Genomic DNA, 14,320 nt, shown 5'->3' on the forward strand with positions numbered 1-14,320 from the left:
GTTTGAAACCTTTCTCCAGTTTAACTAGCCTTCCTCATTTTAAGTGACACTTCCTGCAACAGAGAACTCACTGATGTGTGAAGAAGGTTTCAAACTTTATTGAGCAGAGTAGCTGCATGCTATGAAGATTAGGTTTCCTGCTTCAACTGCAGGCCTTCCAGCCTTCCTCCTCTTCACCTGCCATCACTCAGCAAGGAGAAAAACAGCCAGAAAAGCAGTGTTATGCCAACAGCACAATGCCACCTCTGGCATGTACCCAGAAGTGAAATCATATCACTGCCATCACACTCTAGGGTTCAGCCAAAGCTATGGTTTTTCCATAGAATTTTAGTGAATCTTAGAGCATCATGCTGGCATGATGGTGTCACTTCTAGCACAGTGTCATTCCTCCATCCCTGCCCCCTCCATCATCCACTATTGTTTTGAATGAACCCTTTCTGTACTGGTACCGAATACTGTCTGTATCTGTTAAAGAAAATCTCATTTGATTTATTTGCTACTCAAGCAAGAATGGCCAAATTTCTATAAGCTGCTTAATGTATCTCATTGTGATTTTACTTTTTAATTTCCAAATGGAAGAAATCTATTATTTGTTTTATAAACTGTAACATTATTGGTACCAGACTTGTGCAGTCCTTGCCTGTCCTCATAGTAGTATCTGACATTTTCAGTCAGCTGGAACTGAATCTTTCCAACCAAAGAGTTGTTTTTTCTATCCAGTTTGGACATGAGACACTGGCTGTGCTCCTGGACACTTGCATTGTTGCCATACAAGTTGGATCTTCTTCCTGTGTGTTTGTTTGCTCTTGTTTAGCACTGCCTAATGGGTGTAATGAATCCTCTGTTCTCTTTGCAGAAAGAGATGTTAATTATTTCCTGCTGACTAATTATACAGCTGATGAGAGCCACTGCACTGCAGTAATATTTCCCTGTAAAAGGGAAAGTTGCTAGAGGAAGAGCGGGGCAGGATGACAGTAGAGATAGACAAGAGATGAGACTAGAAGTGAAAACAAGTGCCATGGAAAGGGGGCACGAAGACACATGCATATCACTTAAAGCTTTCATGAATGCTTCAGCTTTAAAGAAATCTCATTTCCTACTCCAGCCTATCCTGTCCAGCTAGTCCAGTAAGATTTCATCCACGCTTTGCAGTTCCCATTTCTCTGTTCTCTCTGTCTTGCCCTTTGAGCTAATGACATTAAACAAAAGATCCAGCCATGCTGTGCGCTGCATATTCTGTAAGTTTTTAGACCTGAACACTACCACTTGACAATTGTAGACTGCCCAGATTTTTTTTCCAGTACTGTGTAGCTGCTGCACTCTTCGAAGCCTGAAGTTTGTATGCTAATGCTAAAAATGGCAGTCTCATGCTCAGTACATATAGCTAATTACAAAAGCTACGAGTTACACAAAACAAAACTGAGAACTAGCTAAAGTTCCTCATTTAGTATTTTGGCACTGAGAGATTACATATGCCTGGAAAAGCACAGTACTGAGAGGAAAATCTGTTCCGTGAGGATGTGCCACAGAACCCACCCTCAAAAGCTGCCATTTCCTGCAGAGGTACTGGTCTCTATATTCTAGAGATTCGCTGCAATTCTGGGACAGTTCCAGGATTCAACTGGAGGTTGGCAACCTTACTTAAGCAATGAGTAGTTTTGTCTCTGTAGCTCTTTCCAGTGGAGTGCTGCATAGTTACTTTTTCTCCATGGCAGACTTGGTGGATCTTAGCTTTGTACAATGTTACATGTCTCTGATAAGACATGTATATGGACACCTTCTTCCTCTTTCAGCATTCTCTCTCAACTTTTTTTTTTGAGATTTCAACAGTCTGTACAGTGGCCATTAAATATGACTACAGCTGCCAGAGGGCTTTGCTAGCAGGAAGTGGCCTTCACTCCACTTCCTTTTGAGACCAGAGTGCTGTAAGCTGCTGAGTGAGCATTCACTCCGCAGGAGAGATCTCTCTGTATCTCCCAGCTGAGGGTAAACAGCCTGTGCACAGGATTTGATTTCATATGCACTGAAAGGCACAAGGCGCTACTCCAGGAAATGGATCATTTCAAGGTAACATAACTCTTTGCTGTAGTTTACATTTCAAACTTTGCCTCATGCAATGACCACCTGGCACCAGAATAGTTGAATTACGGCAATTTGTTCTTACTGTCTGATTTTCCACTGTGACAAGGGCACCCTAGTGCAAGAGGAGTGAATTCCTGTGGGTTGTTTGTCAGCTGTAAGGATTGTTGTGTTTATATTCAGCAAAGTCATTGACAGTGAAAGCTTCCTAAATGCACACTTGTCTCTCCACGTTAACTCTGGAGTGGGCACACTTCTAGGGACAAGTTGTTGTAAATGCTTGATATCTCTGAGACCTCTAGGATAAATTAGAAGTACTGGTGATGATAACTTCGTCCTGGTTACTTGTGAATTCTTTATGTAGATATCTAATTAGCTTATCCTGGATTGATGTGTATGAATCATGATTGTGGGTTGACTGGAGGTCAGAGTTAGTAGTTCAGGATCTTTTTAGGAAATCTTTATTTTTCACACACTAGATGTGCAGCTGTTTTTCATTTGTTGCAGACAGTGCTAAGATTTCAGGGGACCAAGGTACTGCTCATTTACCTCTTCTGATAGCCCTTAGCTACTGTTTTAGAAGGTTCAAAGGAACCATAATTCCTATCCACATTCTATTCAAGGGCACCCCATGCATGACTGTTCCATCTGGATTGCCTCACCATGTGTGTCAATGGCTGTATGCTGGCCAAGGAGGGCTGCCTGAGCACCACCTCTGGTTTGCTTTGTTTACTCTCTCCACGTCCATCTGTGTTATGATCCTAGGCAGAATGTCTGTCTAACCAGCAGGCTGCTAGACAGCCTTTTCCTCCAACACTCCCCCCGTCCCCCTGTACTATGCTTCTTCCTGCCATTCAAAGTCTCTTCCCAAAATCAGCTGCCTGAGATTCTTCTACAAAAACTGACTGAAGGAACTTTCCAGCCAAATGGAAAATGCCTCACAAATTGGTTTTAAATTTCCCTTACTTATGGACCAATGTAGACATCCAAAAGAACCTGGGACTCCAAAGAAGTGGTGCATACTCTTCAGTTTCAATAGAAGAATGAGCAGACTGGGGGAAGAAAGGTAAATAATCTTGAGGAATCCCCACTGTAGATATGATTCACATGTCCCCTGAGATAACTTCACTCATCTGAGCAATTCCATCTGAAGCTTCCATCCTGCACATGAGCTGTCTGACTGTACCCACACATTCTCAGTTGTGGCTCCCATATGGTGGAATGACTTTCCTCATGCACTCAAGAAGGTGCTTACTGTTCTGTAGCATGAACTAGCCCAAAAAGCTAAAATGACTAAACTGAGGCTATCATACTTTGGTCACATTATGAGAAAAGAAGACTCACTGGAAAAGACAATAATGCGAGCAAAGGTTGAAGGCCGTAGAAAAAAAGACCCAACATGAGATGGATTGACTCTATAAAGGAAGCCACAACCCTCAGTTTGCAAAACCTGAACAAAGCTTTTAATGGTAGGATGTTTTGGAGGGCACTGATCATTGGGATCACAATGAGTTGGAATCAGCTTGATGGCACTTAATAGAATCACAGCATACATCAAACATAATTATTCAGAAGGGTTTTTTTTTTAAAAAAGAAAGAAAATAGGATTGTTTTAATATTTGTAAAAAATTAGGCATATTTTAAAACATTGCACTGTTTATTGCATTGTTTTCCAATTTTATAATCCAGCTTTTTGCATTGTGTATTGCATGTGTGGTATTTGTTTTTATAACATTGTTTACTAATTCTGTAGTTGAGTCTCGATGAGAAAGATGGATTGTACATGAAACGAACCACACATAGAGAAGTGGGTTCTGTGTACTGGAGCTGGAAGTCCTTCTGGAGAGGGGCAGAGCTTCTGCCGCAGAAGAAATGAGTAGGTGTTGGGATTTTGCAAGTGTCTGTCACAACTCAGTCATAAAAGGGTTAACTGTTTGTTTGTAAACAAGTTGCTGAAGTCACTGTTTATAACCTGGTCTATTGATTAGCTATTTGGTTGGTCGGATAGCCATTGCTTACATGTTAGTGAGCACGTACATCAAAGTTAAGTTGTTTTCTTTGTTTCAACTTTGTTTCAGTAGAACAGCTTAGAACAGCACAGAAGAGCATATGGACAGGTAGAAGAGCACGTGAGAATAGAGTAGAGCAAGATGTAGTCTTAAGTGTACAGTTAATACTGTAAATATGTAACAGAGAAGTACAGCATTTATTTGTTTTTATCCCATGTAACCCTCCCTTTTAAGTTAGTAAACTTTTTATAAAGCAACTCAAAGTCGCTCTGGCTCTCTTCTTTCCTACTGCAGGCTGCTTCCGCATCTCTGCTAATTAAGTATCTCTTTTTTAATTGAATATCTATCAGTAGGCCTAGCCAGTCCTTTTGCATTGTGAAGGTCCAGAATGAGAGAATGAAAGCAACAAAGAAATCATTAAAAATTCCCTTCTGGAATTACTGGGGTTGGGGGATGGGTGGGGGGGAGAGATAATTTGCTACTATAGACAAGATGAGGCTCCATGAAAACTGGAGACGAGACTAGTGAAGAAATTTACTGGCAAAGGCAAGTTTAATTAGTGAAAGGGATATCCACTGTGTATTACTGCCATCTGCCTAATGCCTGATGATACCCTTTCCCTTAAGAGTCTCTGTCTGGTGAAGTTAAGATTGGAGAACATTTCTGGACCTTATAACCATTGTGATTGTATAGATGATGCCTGTGAAGTAAAAGATCTTCCCTGTTCAGTTTTTTCCTATGCTCACTGTCTTGTTGAAACTGTGCTTTTAACCCATGTAAAGCAACTACCCGTGCTTAACTCAGTGGCTCAGTAGCTACAAGACCTGTGGTGTTCCAATTATGCACATAGGTGCTTTGTACAAGTTGCAGCTCAAACAAGATGCTGGGCCTATGCATGGTCACAAAAGGAAGCTGTTTTGCCGATCAGCCACACATGCAAATTCGGTCTGAGGGCAAAGGGGAAGCAGGTATTGCTGCAGATAAATGCTTCTTATTTTGCTTCCACAGTAAAGTCTAGCATATCGATAAATTGCATTGCATTCTGCAGGAACAGAACTGCAGGTGTGACCTATGAGGATCAGTGAAAGGAGCTAATGTCACGGGGTAAAGGTTGGGGATTTCAACTATGGTTCTTACCTTCTCTTCATAATTGGAACATCAGTTTCAGGGTTGGTGCTACATTAGTGCTAGTGGAATTGTAGTGCTGGGGGGAAGTGCTTTTGGGGTTTGTAAAATGCCTATAGAATCTGGACCTGACAAACAAGAACTCTGAATTGGAAAGATTCATAGTGTTGTTCGGTCTGGGTCTGGGATAGCTACATTGTCCATCCAAGAACATTGCATACCAGATCACTGATATAAACTATGCCAGCTGCATATGTAAAGCTGTTTTAATACACTTTTTCTTAACAAGGAGACAGAGAATCATTGTTTGCTATTTGAGTCACCTGTGCAATAGACAAGTAACATGATGTTCCAGAAAATGTTCATGCTCAGCCTAGCTCCCATGGCTCTGAAAAAGCTGATTTTGTAGAAAACTGATTCATTAAACTTTTAGGAGTATGTTGAATGAGTAGAGATGGGAAGATCTAGGGGAATGAAAATAGAAAAACTGAGATCCCTCCCCCGCCCCCACACACATACCATGTTTCTCCGAAAATGAGATAGTGTCTTAGATTAATTTTTGCTCCCAAAGATGCGCTATGTCTTATTTTCAGGGGATGTCTTATTTTTCCCCTTCTCAGCTGCATGCTCTGGTGTTCTGTTTGACAGGCATGCTTCCAAACAAAAACTTTGCTATGTCTTACTTTCGGGGGATGTTTTATATTTAGCACTTCAGCAAAACCTCTACTACGTCTTATTCTCAGGGGATGTCTTATTTTCGGAGAAACAGGGTATCAGGGAATACCCTTCATACCAGTTTTCCTACTAGAAAAATTGAAAAGCCTCTTATAAAATATGTTCTCTTGGAATGATGAATACAATTTTTAATCAATTTTTAAGATTGCGTCACCTGACTGGCTCAAAATTCATTGCAAAATAAATTGCAGTATTAGGTAATGATAATTTCTCTATATTGTAGACACATGCAGCATATTTTCCCTTCTGCTTGGGTTTCCTAGTCCAGGGTATATGCATGTACGGTACTTATAAAAACCCATGTTGATGTTTAGAAACACAAGCCAAATCAAGAAGTTTGCTTCAGTTCTCAGGACTCTGAGGATAAAAAAAAAAACCCTAAATTGGAAGCTTCTTCTTTTTCAGAAACTAATTCTGAAAGTAATGTGATAGTAGCATTTTGTAGGATTTATTGTTTAAATGACCTAATATGACTTTTACATGGCTATTTTTGTCACAGTTACTGTGGCACCATGTGTGATAATAATACAGTGGAAGTGATCAATATTATTCTAAAGCTTAAGTCAATATGTTGATTTACTAATAGCCCTTAATACTGTGATTTCTTTTGGTGGAGAAAATCACATCCCCCCCCCTCCCTGAAAACTGGAAGCAGTTTAAAAATGTGTCCATTTCTTGTGGTTGGTATATTAATCCTCTGTTCAACAGGTGTTGTAGAGTTTTGTATTTTTCCTGAATAGAATTTGTATTATTTCCCAAAATGGGCACACTGAGGTATAACAGTGGGCTCTAAATAGATTTCCCATATGGGTTACAAATTTTCAGATTTTTTTGTCTCTGAAATTGACCAAACGACTCAGCCTTTTGTGGTAGAGGACATGCTGTGCCAGTCAGCGATCCCTGAAAACACCAATTAAAATATTTGCCAGTAATTGTTGTCAAGAAAGACTAGTCAAAGTGTATGTGATAGATGAAGCAATGGTCTGATAGTATAGTAGGACAGCTCCATGTGTCATTCTGAACAATAAATTGCTTGGGGGTGTTGTGTGGTTTCTGGGCTGTACGGCCGTGTTCTAGTAGCATTTTCTCCTGACGTTTCGCCTGCATCTGTGGCTAGCATCTTCAGAGGATTGTTTATTCAATAAATTGCTTATTCATAAACTGAGGGTTAGTGACTTTTGCTGGACTTTCTTCCTTTTGTTTTTTCCCCTCTGCTTATAAAGGGAGGTTTAGAATGTCAAAAATGTAAAACATTATGAAAACTGTGTACTGCTGGTATCTGATACCAGGACCCTGGCTACCAGGACGTACATTGGAGGTTCATAAGAGTTGGGCTAATTTACTGCATATTCTCTGAAGCTGTTCTCCTTTTTGGCCAAGACTTTTCGTATGTTTTAGAATTTAATGGGCCATTATTTATCCTTTGATGTTGTGGTTGCTTAATTATATTATGTTAAAGGTTGCATACTTGCCTTAGAATTTATCATGAGCTTATTAACTGCGGCAAGACAGAGTGGATTATGATACTATGGTAATTTATACTTGTGACTAAATTGGCATATCAAAATAGAATTATAAATCAGGGAGACACAAGGATTGGTAAGTTCATGAAAAGATGGACTTTGTGTATTGGTATTATGGAATCATGAGGGTAATGCTGTTTTTTTCTCTTTTTGTGTTTTTTAAACTTCTAGAAGATACTTAGTTTGCTGATTTCCCCCCTTTCCCATGATAACTATATATTTTTTTAATGAAAGTAAATCCCTGCTACATGCTATTGTACTGACATCAGTCCTCTGTGTCATCCTTTCCTCTACCCTTTTCTATTCAGCCTCTTAGTGGAAGTATATCATCCTGTGGTTAAGTGGGGAAAATGCTAGAAAGGAGGTAGATCTGATCTCAACAAAATGTCAGTCTCTGTATTTACCTGTTCTATGCTGAATGGAGAAATCAGTTACTCTTAAAGTTAATGTCTGAATCTTACTAATATTGTAGTAGGTTTTGAACTGGGACAATATAACCAAGATTTTAAGGGCAAATGATTTCACAGTCCAGCATAGGACTTAGAATGGCTGAGCTCTGAGATCAATGTTTTCTTACCAAAATATCTAAATCTTTACCTATACTAATATTTTTCTTTTGGCCCGACAAGTAAGATATTTAAATTAAACTTCTTTAACTGTCATGTTCTTATAATAAGAGATAATCGGTTTCCAAATCTTTTCAAATTGGATCTACTTGATTTCACAGTACCACAGTACCCAGTACCCATTCTTCCAGTGTCGGTATGTTTTTTCTTTTCCAATTCCATGCTAATTATTTTCTTGCTAATGTTATCAAATAAAGAAATACTTTGTCATATTTCAAAATCTTCTTATCAGCTGTCAGATGCAACAAAAAGAATTCTGATTTCATCTTGATTTTTTACTTTAAATTTTTTTTTCATGAATGATTTTTTGATTTTTTTAATTTTTTTAATTTTTGGGCAATCCCACCACATGTGTACAAATGTTCACATTTTTAAATTACATTATTATTTTATTACATTATTATCGCCCATTATAGTAATATTTTCCTGGGGGTATTGAGTAATTTCATTGGTTCGTTTTTTAAAGAAGTTAGATTTTTTTCTCATTCAGGGCATAAATCCCCACTATTAGAATTATGCCTTCATTTAATGTAACTTCGACACCTATAAATCTCCCCCCTGGATCACTATATTTCAAATTAGGGTTCAGGTGTTCTTTTATGTAAATTGCTACACCTCTTTTCTTTTTGTTAACTCCTGTGTAAAATAGATTTCTTAGTTTTTTTTATATTCCAGATATTTTAGATCTGTCTTTCTTATGTGTGTCTCCTGAAGACATGTGATGTCATTACCCATATATGATAAGTAATTAAATACTCTCTTTTGTTAGGCTGTTCAGTCCATTAATTATTAAACTCTTCTGAAATGGTTGCCCAAAGTGAGGGAAGAACTACTGTGGTGTGGGCAGGGGAAGGTGGGGAGGAGCAAGAAAACCAGAAGAAAGCTAAATACGTGTTGATCTCCTATACTTTCCCTGTGAAGGGAGAAGAAAATTTGCACTTTCAGAGATTTCAGAAACCATGGAAGTTCTCTGATCTGAAGGCAGGGTGACTGCCAAAAAGGGGGAAACATGTTTGAAACTGAGAATCAAATCTGAAGGGAATGTATAGTCAATTTGAAGAATTTACAAACAAGTTATTACACAAGTGTGTAAATGTCCATAATCAGCATATGTCAGAGTGGAGTTATTTAGAGGTAATCAGAAGGTGATTCTCAGTTTTGCATGGATCATCATAGCATCCACGCTTTAAATTCAGGTAAGCCAGAAGCTACCTGCATCTTTGAAAACTGGCCCTTCATTAAAGATGAAACCAGAATTTCTACTATCTTGGAAAATGCACATAGTTGGAAATTTAAAACCAGGGCTGACTGAGAATCTTGATGAAGTTACTGACAGTCCTTAGGAACAGCTGGTCCAAATATCTATCATCAAGTGCACTCCAGACAAATCAGTCAATCACAACAGTGGATTCTGTCATTTCTATTTTAAACTGCAGCAGCCAGTTTAGACCAATCACTGCCTTGAGCAGAAAGTCCACACAGGGGCTTCTGCTTAGGCCTATTACAAATTCTTATAGGTGAACTTTTATTTCCAAAAAGTCCTGAATCTCAGTTTGTCACATGGGTTTGGCCTGGTTTGCTTCTTCTTTCAAGAATTGCTTCATTATCAGCCCCTCCTTTTTTTCTTGTTCTTGATCTAGCCAATCAGTATAACATAGTCAGTTTGATAATATCTCAATACCTATTAACCAATCCGATGGCTACTTATTGATATCACAAAGGCAAAGTGGAGTAAAGGTAAAACTTCCTGTCCTGGATAGGGTGGAGGCATGTTTTGAATGGGGGGGGGGGGGCTGGCCAGATGTTCTCCTTGAGGCCCTGACTGAGTGCTTTGGAGCTATTGTGAATGCTGAAGCAGAGTCGCCTGAAGCTAAATCCAACAAAGATGGAGGTCCTGTGGTTAGTTGGGGGTGGGGTCCAAGTCACAGATTAACTTGTAGCCCTTGATGGGGTGAAACTGGTTCCATCTCCCTCCGTTAAGAATTTGGCCATGATCCTAGCTGTCTCTCTTTCAGGTTAATAATGTGACCTGGATGGATTTTTTCCATCTTTGACAGAGCAGTCCCTAAGGGCATGTGTAGCACTTGAACTAGGTTGATTGCATTCTGAGTGATGAGAAGCTTGGGGCATGAAAACATATGTTGATTGAATGGTGTACACTCATAACCCATGCATTGGATGACTCAGGATTTGGTCAACCTAGCTGAACAACCAAACATGCCTTGGAGATTGCTCTATCATCACTGAGTGTAGAACTCCCTTTTAGGAATTCTGAAGTTCTATGGGAATTTGGTCTTGCCTTCACTTCAACTCTTTCCTCTGTGGAGGTTGAATTCAGTGAGTCTATACCAGGGGTGTCCAACTCTGGCGCTTCAGATGTTTATGGACTACAATTCCCATCAGTTTTTGCTGGCATGGCCAATTGGCAGTCTTTGCTGGCATGGCCAGATGTCCATGAACATCTGAAGCACCAGAGTTGGATACCCCTGGTCTAAACCTTTCCATCCCATTTTAGGGATAGGATGCCCTCATTATATTCTCAGGGTTGTTCTTTATGTTCCTGTGGCATGAAAATACTTACAAAATACATGCATTTTACCTGTTGCTGTGAATATTTATGTGAAGATGATGTGAGTTTCAATGACTTGTAAACTATTAACCTTTTCCGTGTGTCCTGACCTATGAGACCAGCATGACAGAAATGGTGCTTTCTTATGAGCAAGTGTGAGACTTCATCCAACATCTCCTGCTTCACCTGTCAGAATGGTAATTCACTAATGAAACCAGTTCTACAGCTTCATTATAATTCCAAAGCTCCTTATCTAGAGCCAGCCCAGATGCTGCACAGGGACAGAAGGAGAAGTATAGCTGTGGCACAGGAAGTCAGGTCCAGTACTAATTGTCTTACTGGCTTGTGCTGGCCTTCCTGCATCCTTTTCTCTTTGAGGTGCACATTATGATATGTCTGAGATCTCTAAGCAATAGACCGTGCTTTGCTGAGCCAAATGTGAAATAACTGTGTTTTATTGTTATCCAAGTGCTGGTAAATGCCTTGAAGGCATGGCTAAATGGGCAAACTGACCATGCAATATGTTTCTGTTGCTAATTGAATAGTCTGTAGGGCACAGGTGTAATGAGCATAATAATCCCTGTGGCAAGATAATTGCTGGAAACTGGCAAGAGAATGGCTTACTGCCAGTAAAATGCCTTAAGGGGAATAGCTGCCCCATTGAATACAGCAATGCGTTTCAGAAATGGGTTCAAACAGTAAGCATTCATCAGTGACAGTTAATGGGAATCAACTTTCATATTTCTTTATTCAGAATAAAAACTTTGCATTTGGTTTTTTTTAAAGATTCTGAACAATTATTTTAAACAAGTTGATTGATAACACGAAAAAAATATATAATTGAAGGAAACCTCTGTTCTACATCTGTCCATTTTTCAGTTTTTGGTAGTATACTCTAATGGCAATCCACAGTTCTGCTTTGTAAGCAAAGAGTATATATATTGTCCCATCTTTTTCTCAAGTGCTTCTGAACTGGTGTTTGTTACAGGACAAATGGGCTGGGGGAGACAGGCTGGCACTTTCTGTTTCTTAATTTCAGGAGCAATGGGGAGGGGAGCTAACAGAGGCGGAGCAAGGGGGAACTGCGTTGGGGCACACGTGCCCCCTGCGCCTCTGCTGTTGCGGCGCCTGCCACCAGCACACCACACGCCCATGGCGTGCGCCCCCCCCGTCACCCTATTGGTACTATGCCATTGGGAGCTAAACAACATCTCATGTACTTCAACTTTTCCTTTCACTGGTTGCTCTAGCATATTAGGTTCAAGTCAAGGCTTGTGGGCATCTGAATTTCAATGGCCAATTGTGTACAATGTGCTTACTGCATGATGATCCCCAAATGTCCTTTGCAGCAAGATTTCTTGTTTCCTCAAGGCTTGCTTTCACTTTCCATTCTCTCCACAGCAAGCAAGAGCACTTTTAGCACAATTTTAATTTGCTTTGCCACCAGAACGGGACAAATTTGCTAGTGAGCACAGCTTTGTACCAGAAATCTTCCCTCCGGCAGCCTTCCATCTCCCTTGTGCCACTTTGCATGCCTTCTCCCTCATCCCCCTTTCCATGTTGCCAGCTGCTTCAAGTAACAGAAAGGAGCCACTCACACAACACTGACCTTTAATTCTCTTGGTATATTGAGATATTGATATAAAGAGAGCTTGGAAATAACAAGCCTCTGTCCTCTGATGGCAGCAGCACCAACAGCAGGAAGTGTCTGTGTCTGTGTATGGGGATGGGAAAGGAGGGGGAGAGAATGTCGGCTATGGGATGATCCCCTTCTTTAGCAGCCTGTGGGCCAGGGAATTGTTTTACCTCTTTAATTGGTGAGGGGAATGGGAGGATTACTTTTGGAACAGTAATATCAACATAAGTGCAGCTTAAAGGACTAAGCCAGCACTGAAAAGTCCTGAGGTAAGCGTTCCATGCGTAATGGACCAATGTATAAATATTTGGTACAGGGCTTTCCCAATCCAGGGCCCTTTTTCTAGTGCTGAACTGGATATTGTTGTGTTGGCAAGACAGAAGGGCACATTGTTGATCTATAAGTTATCCAGAGACATCGGAAGAACTGATGTTGTGTATTTCTATTCACTGCTGTGCATGAAGGAGGATCCTGAGTTCTGAACATATCCAAAGGTGAGTCATTCACTACACTGAATCCTAACCCACAAAGTTCGTAGTTCAAGTCTTGATACAGTGATAAAAGATGGGGACTGCAGAGCTTCTTCTGTCTATACTCTGGGTGTATACCAAGGAAGGACCACATAGAAATATAGTGTAAAGAAATGTGAGGTATTTGAGAGATGCTGTGGGGAATGTTTGGAAGGGTAAATATGGATAGATTAAGTCTGCTTCCTTTATGTAGGTATGAATAATTATGTGGTTTGATGTATTTTAATCAGTTTGAAGCACACAGTAGTAACTGGCTGTTGTGTGTTTTCCATTCTGTGTAGCCTGGTCTGGCAGTTTTTGCTTTTAGTGTTTCACCTGTATTAATGGCTAGCATCTTCAGAGGCATATCATGGTAAGATGTGTTTCTCGCTATGAAACAGGACAGTTATTTGAAAGTTGTGGGTATGGCTCCTGTCTGTTCTTGCTGGAAATAAATTGCACTTCTTCAATTGTTACAGAAGATCTAAGAGTGCAATCCTCTACGTACTGTCAAGCACTCAATTCATTCTTGTGGGGTCAGTGTAAGGAATTCCATAGAAGCAGAAATAAAAGGCTTTTTTGGTGTAAAAGACCGTTTATTCAGACATCCTAGAAAGCTCACGTACACGACGTGGCAGGAATAAAGTCTCCCGCCAGAAGCACAGGTTATAACTCTGTCCATCCCATCCCCCCTCCGTTCCCATGGGAACGGAGTTCTCATCTCTCTCTGCATGAGATAAGGTCTCCGCCGCAGATGCTGGCCCACATCGCCCGAGGTTATGGAGATGCAGTCAAGGCCAGGCTGTCCAGGCTCATCAACACCATTGAATCATTAACAATCTGCCTCCCTTAAAAAGACTTCTCCCAGGTTTGTCTTGGAAAGGTGCGATGGAAAGCAGAAATGAGGGAGCAGGAGCGTCCAATATTTCCGGAATAAACCCGGTATTGATTATACCCAGAGGAATATCCACCCAAAGAGACTAAATATTGCAAAGCGTTTCGCGATTAAAGCGAGAGTCCAGGATGGCGTCCAATTTACGTTAATGCTTGTGGCCATCAATGTTATAGTCGGTGGGGGGGGGTCTCTCCGGCCGGAGTGCGTGCAGCAGGCATCGGAAGCAGGGAGCCTCGCTTGAGCAAACTGGAATGGAAGACAGGATGGATATTACTTAGAGAATTAAAACTGTCAATGCGGGGCAGTGACATCATTAATCACTTTAGTAATCTGAAAAAAGGTCCCACGAAATCTCTTTTGCCCAGTTTTGAAAATTTATAACACGTCTCTGAGATTTTTTGGTAGACAAATACACCCAGGCGCCCACACGTAAAGGGAAATCGGCGGTGCTTATCCGCTTGAAGTTTTTTGGGAGTCTTTAGCCTGCTGTAAGGCGGTCTGGACCATTTCCACCCCTCGGCCAGAGATGAAATCCACTGTTGAAACTCGGGAGGATTCAAGCTTCCATGAGTAGTCTGCGGACAGCGGAGGAAGGATCGACCAGACACAATTTG

The 14,320-nt window shown here is 40.6% G+C and overlaps 1 protein-coding gene across 1 annotated transcript in view; it reads left to right on the forward strand.

The window, feature by feature from the left end:
* Positions 1-1,960: 1,960 nt before the first annotated feature.
* The window catches only part of TMEM229B (transmembrane protein 229B), a 33,335-nt gene continuing 20,975 nt past the window's right edge, over positions 1,961-14,320 (forward strand). Inside the window, exon 1 of the mRNA XM_048486452.1 lies at positions 1,961-2,067. Within this exon, the coding sequence (XP_048342409.1) occupies positions 2,053-2,067 (15 nt within the window). The 5' untranslated portion in view covers positions 1,961-2,052. The remainder of the gene's footprint in view (positions 2,068-14,320) is intronic.

This window comes from Sphaerodactylus townsendi, linkage group LG02 (genome assembly GCF_021028975.2).
Source record: "Sphaerodactylus townsendi isolate TG3544 linkage group LG02, MPM_Stown_v2.3, whole genome shotgun sequence".
Taxonomy (NCBI): domain Eukaryota; kingdom Metazoa; phylum Chordata; class Lepidosauria; order Squamata; family Sphaerodactylidae; genus Sphaerodactylus; species Sphaerodactylus townsendi.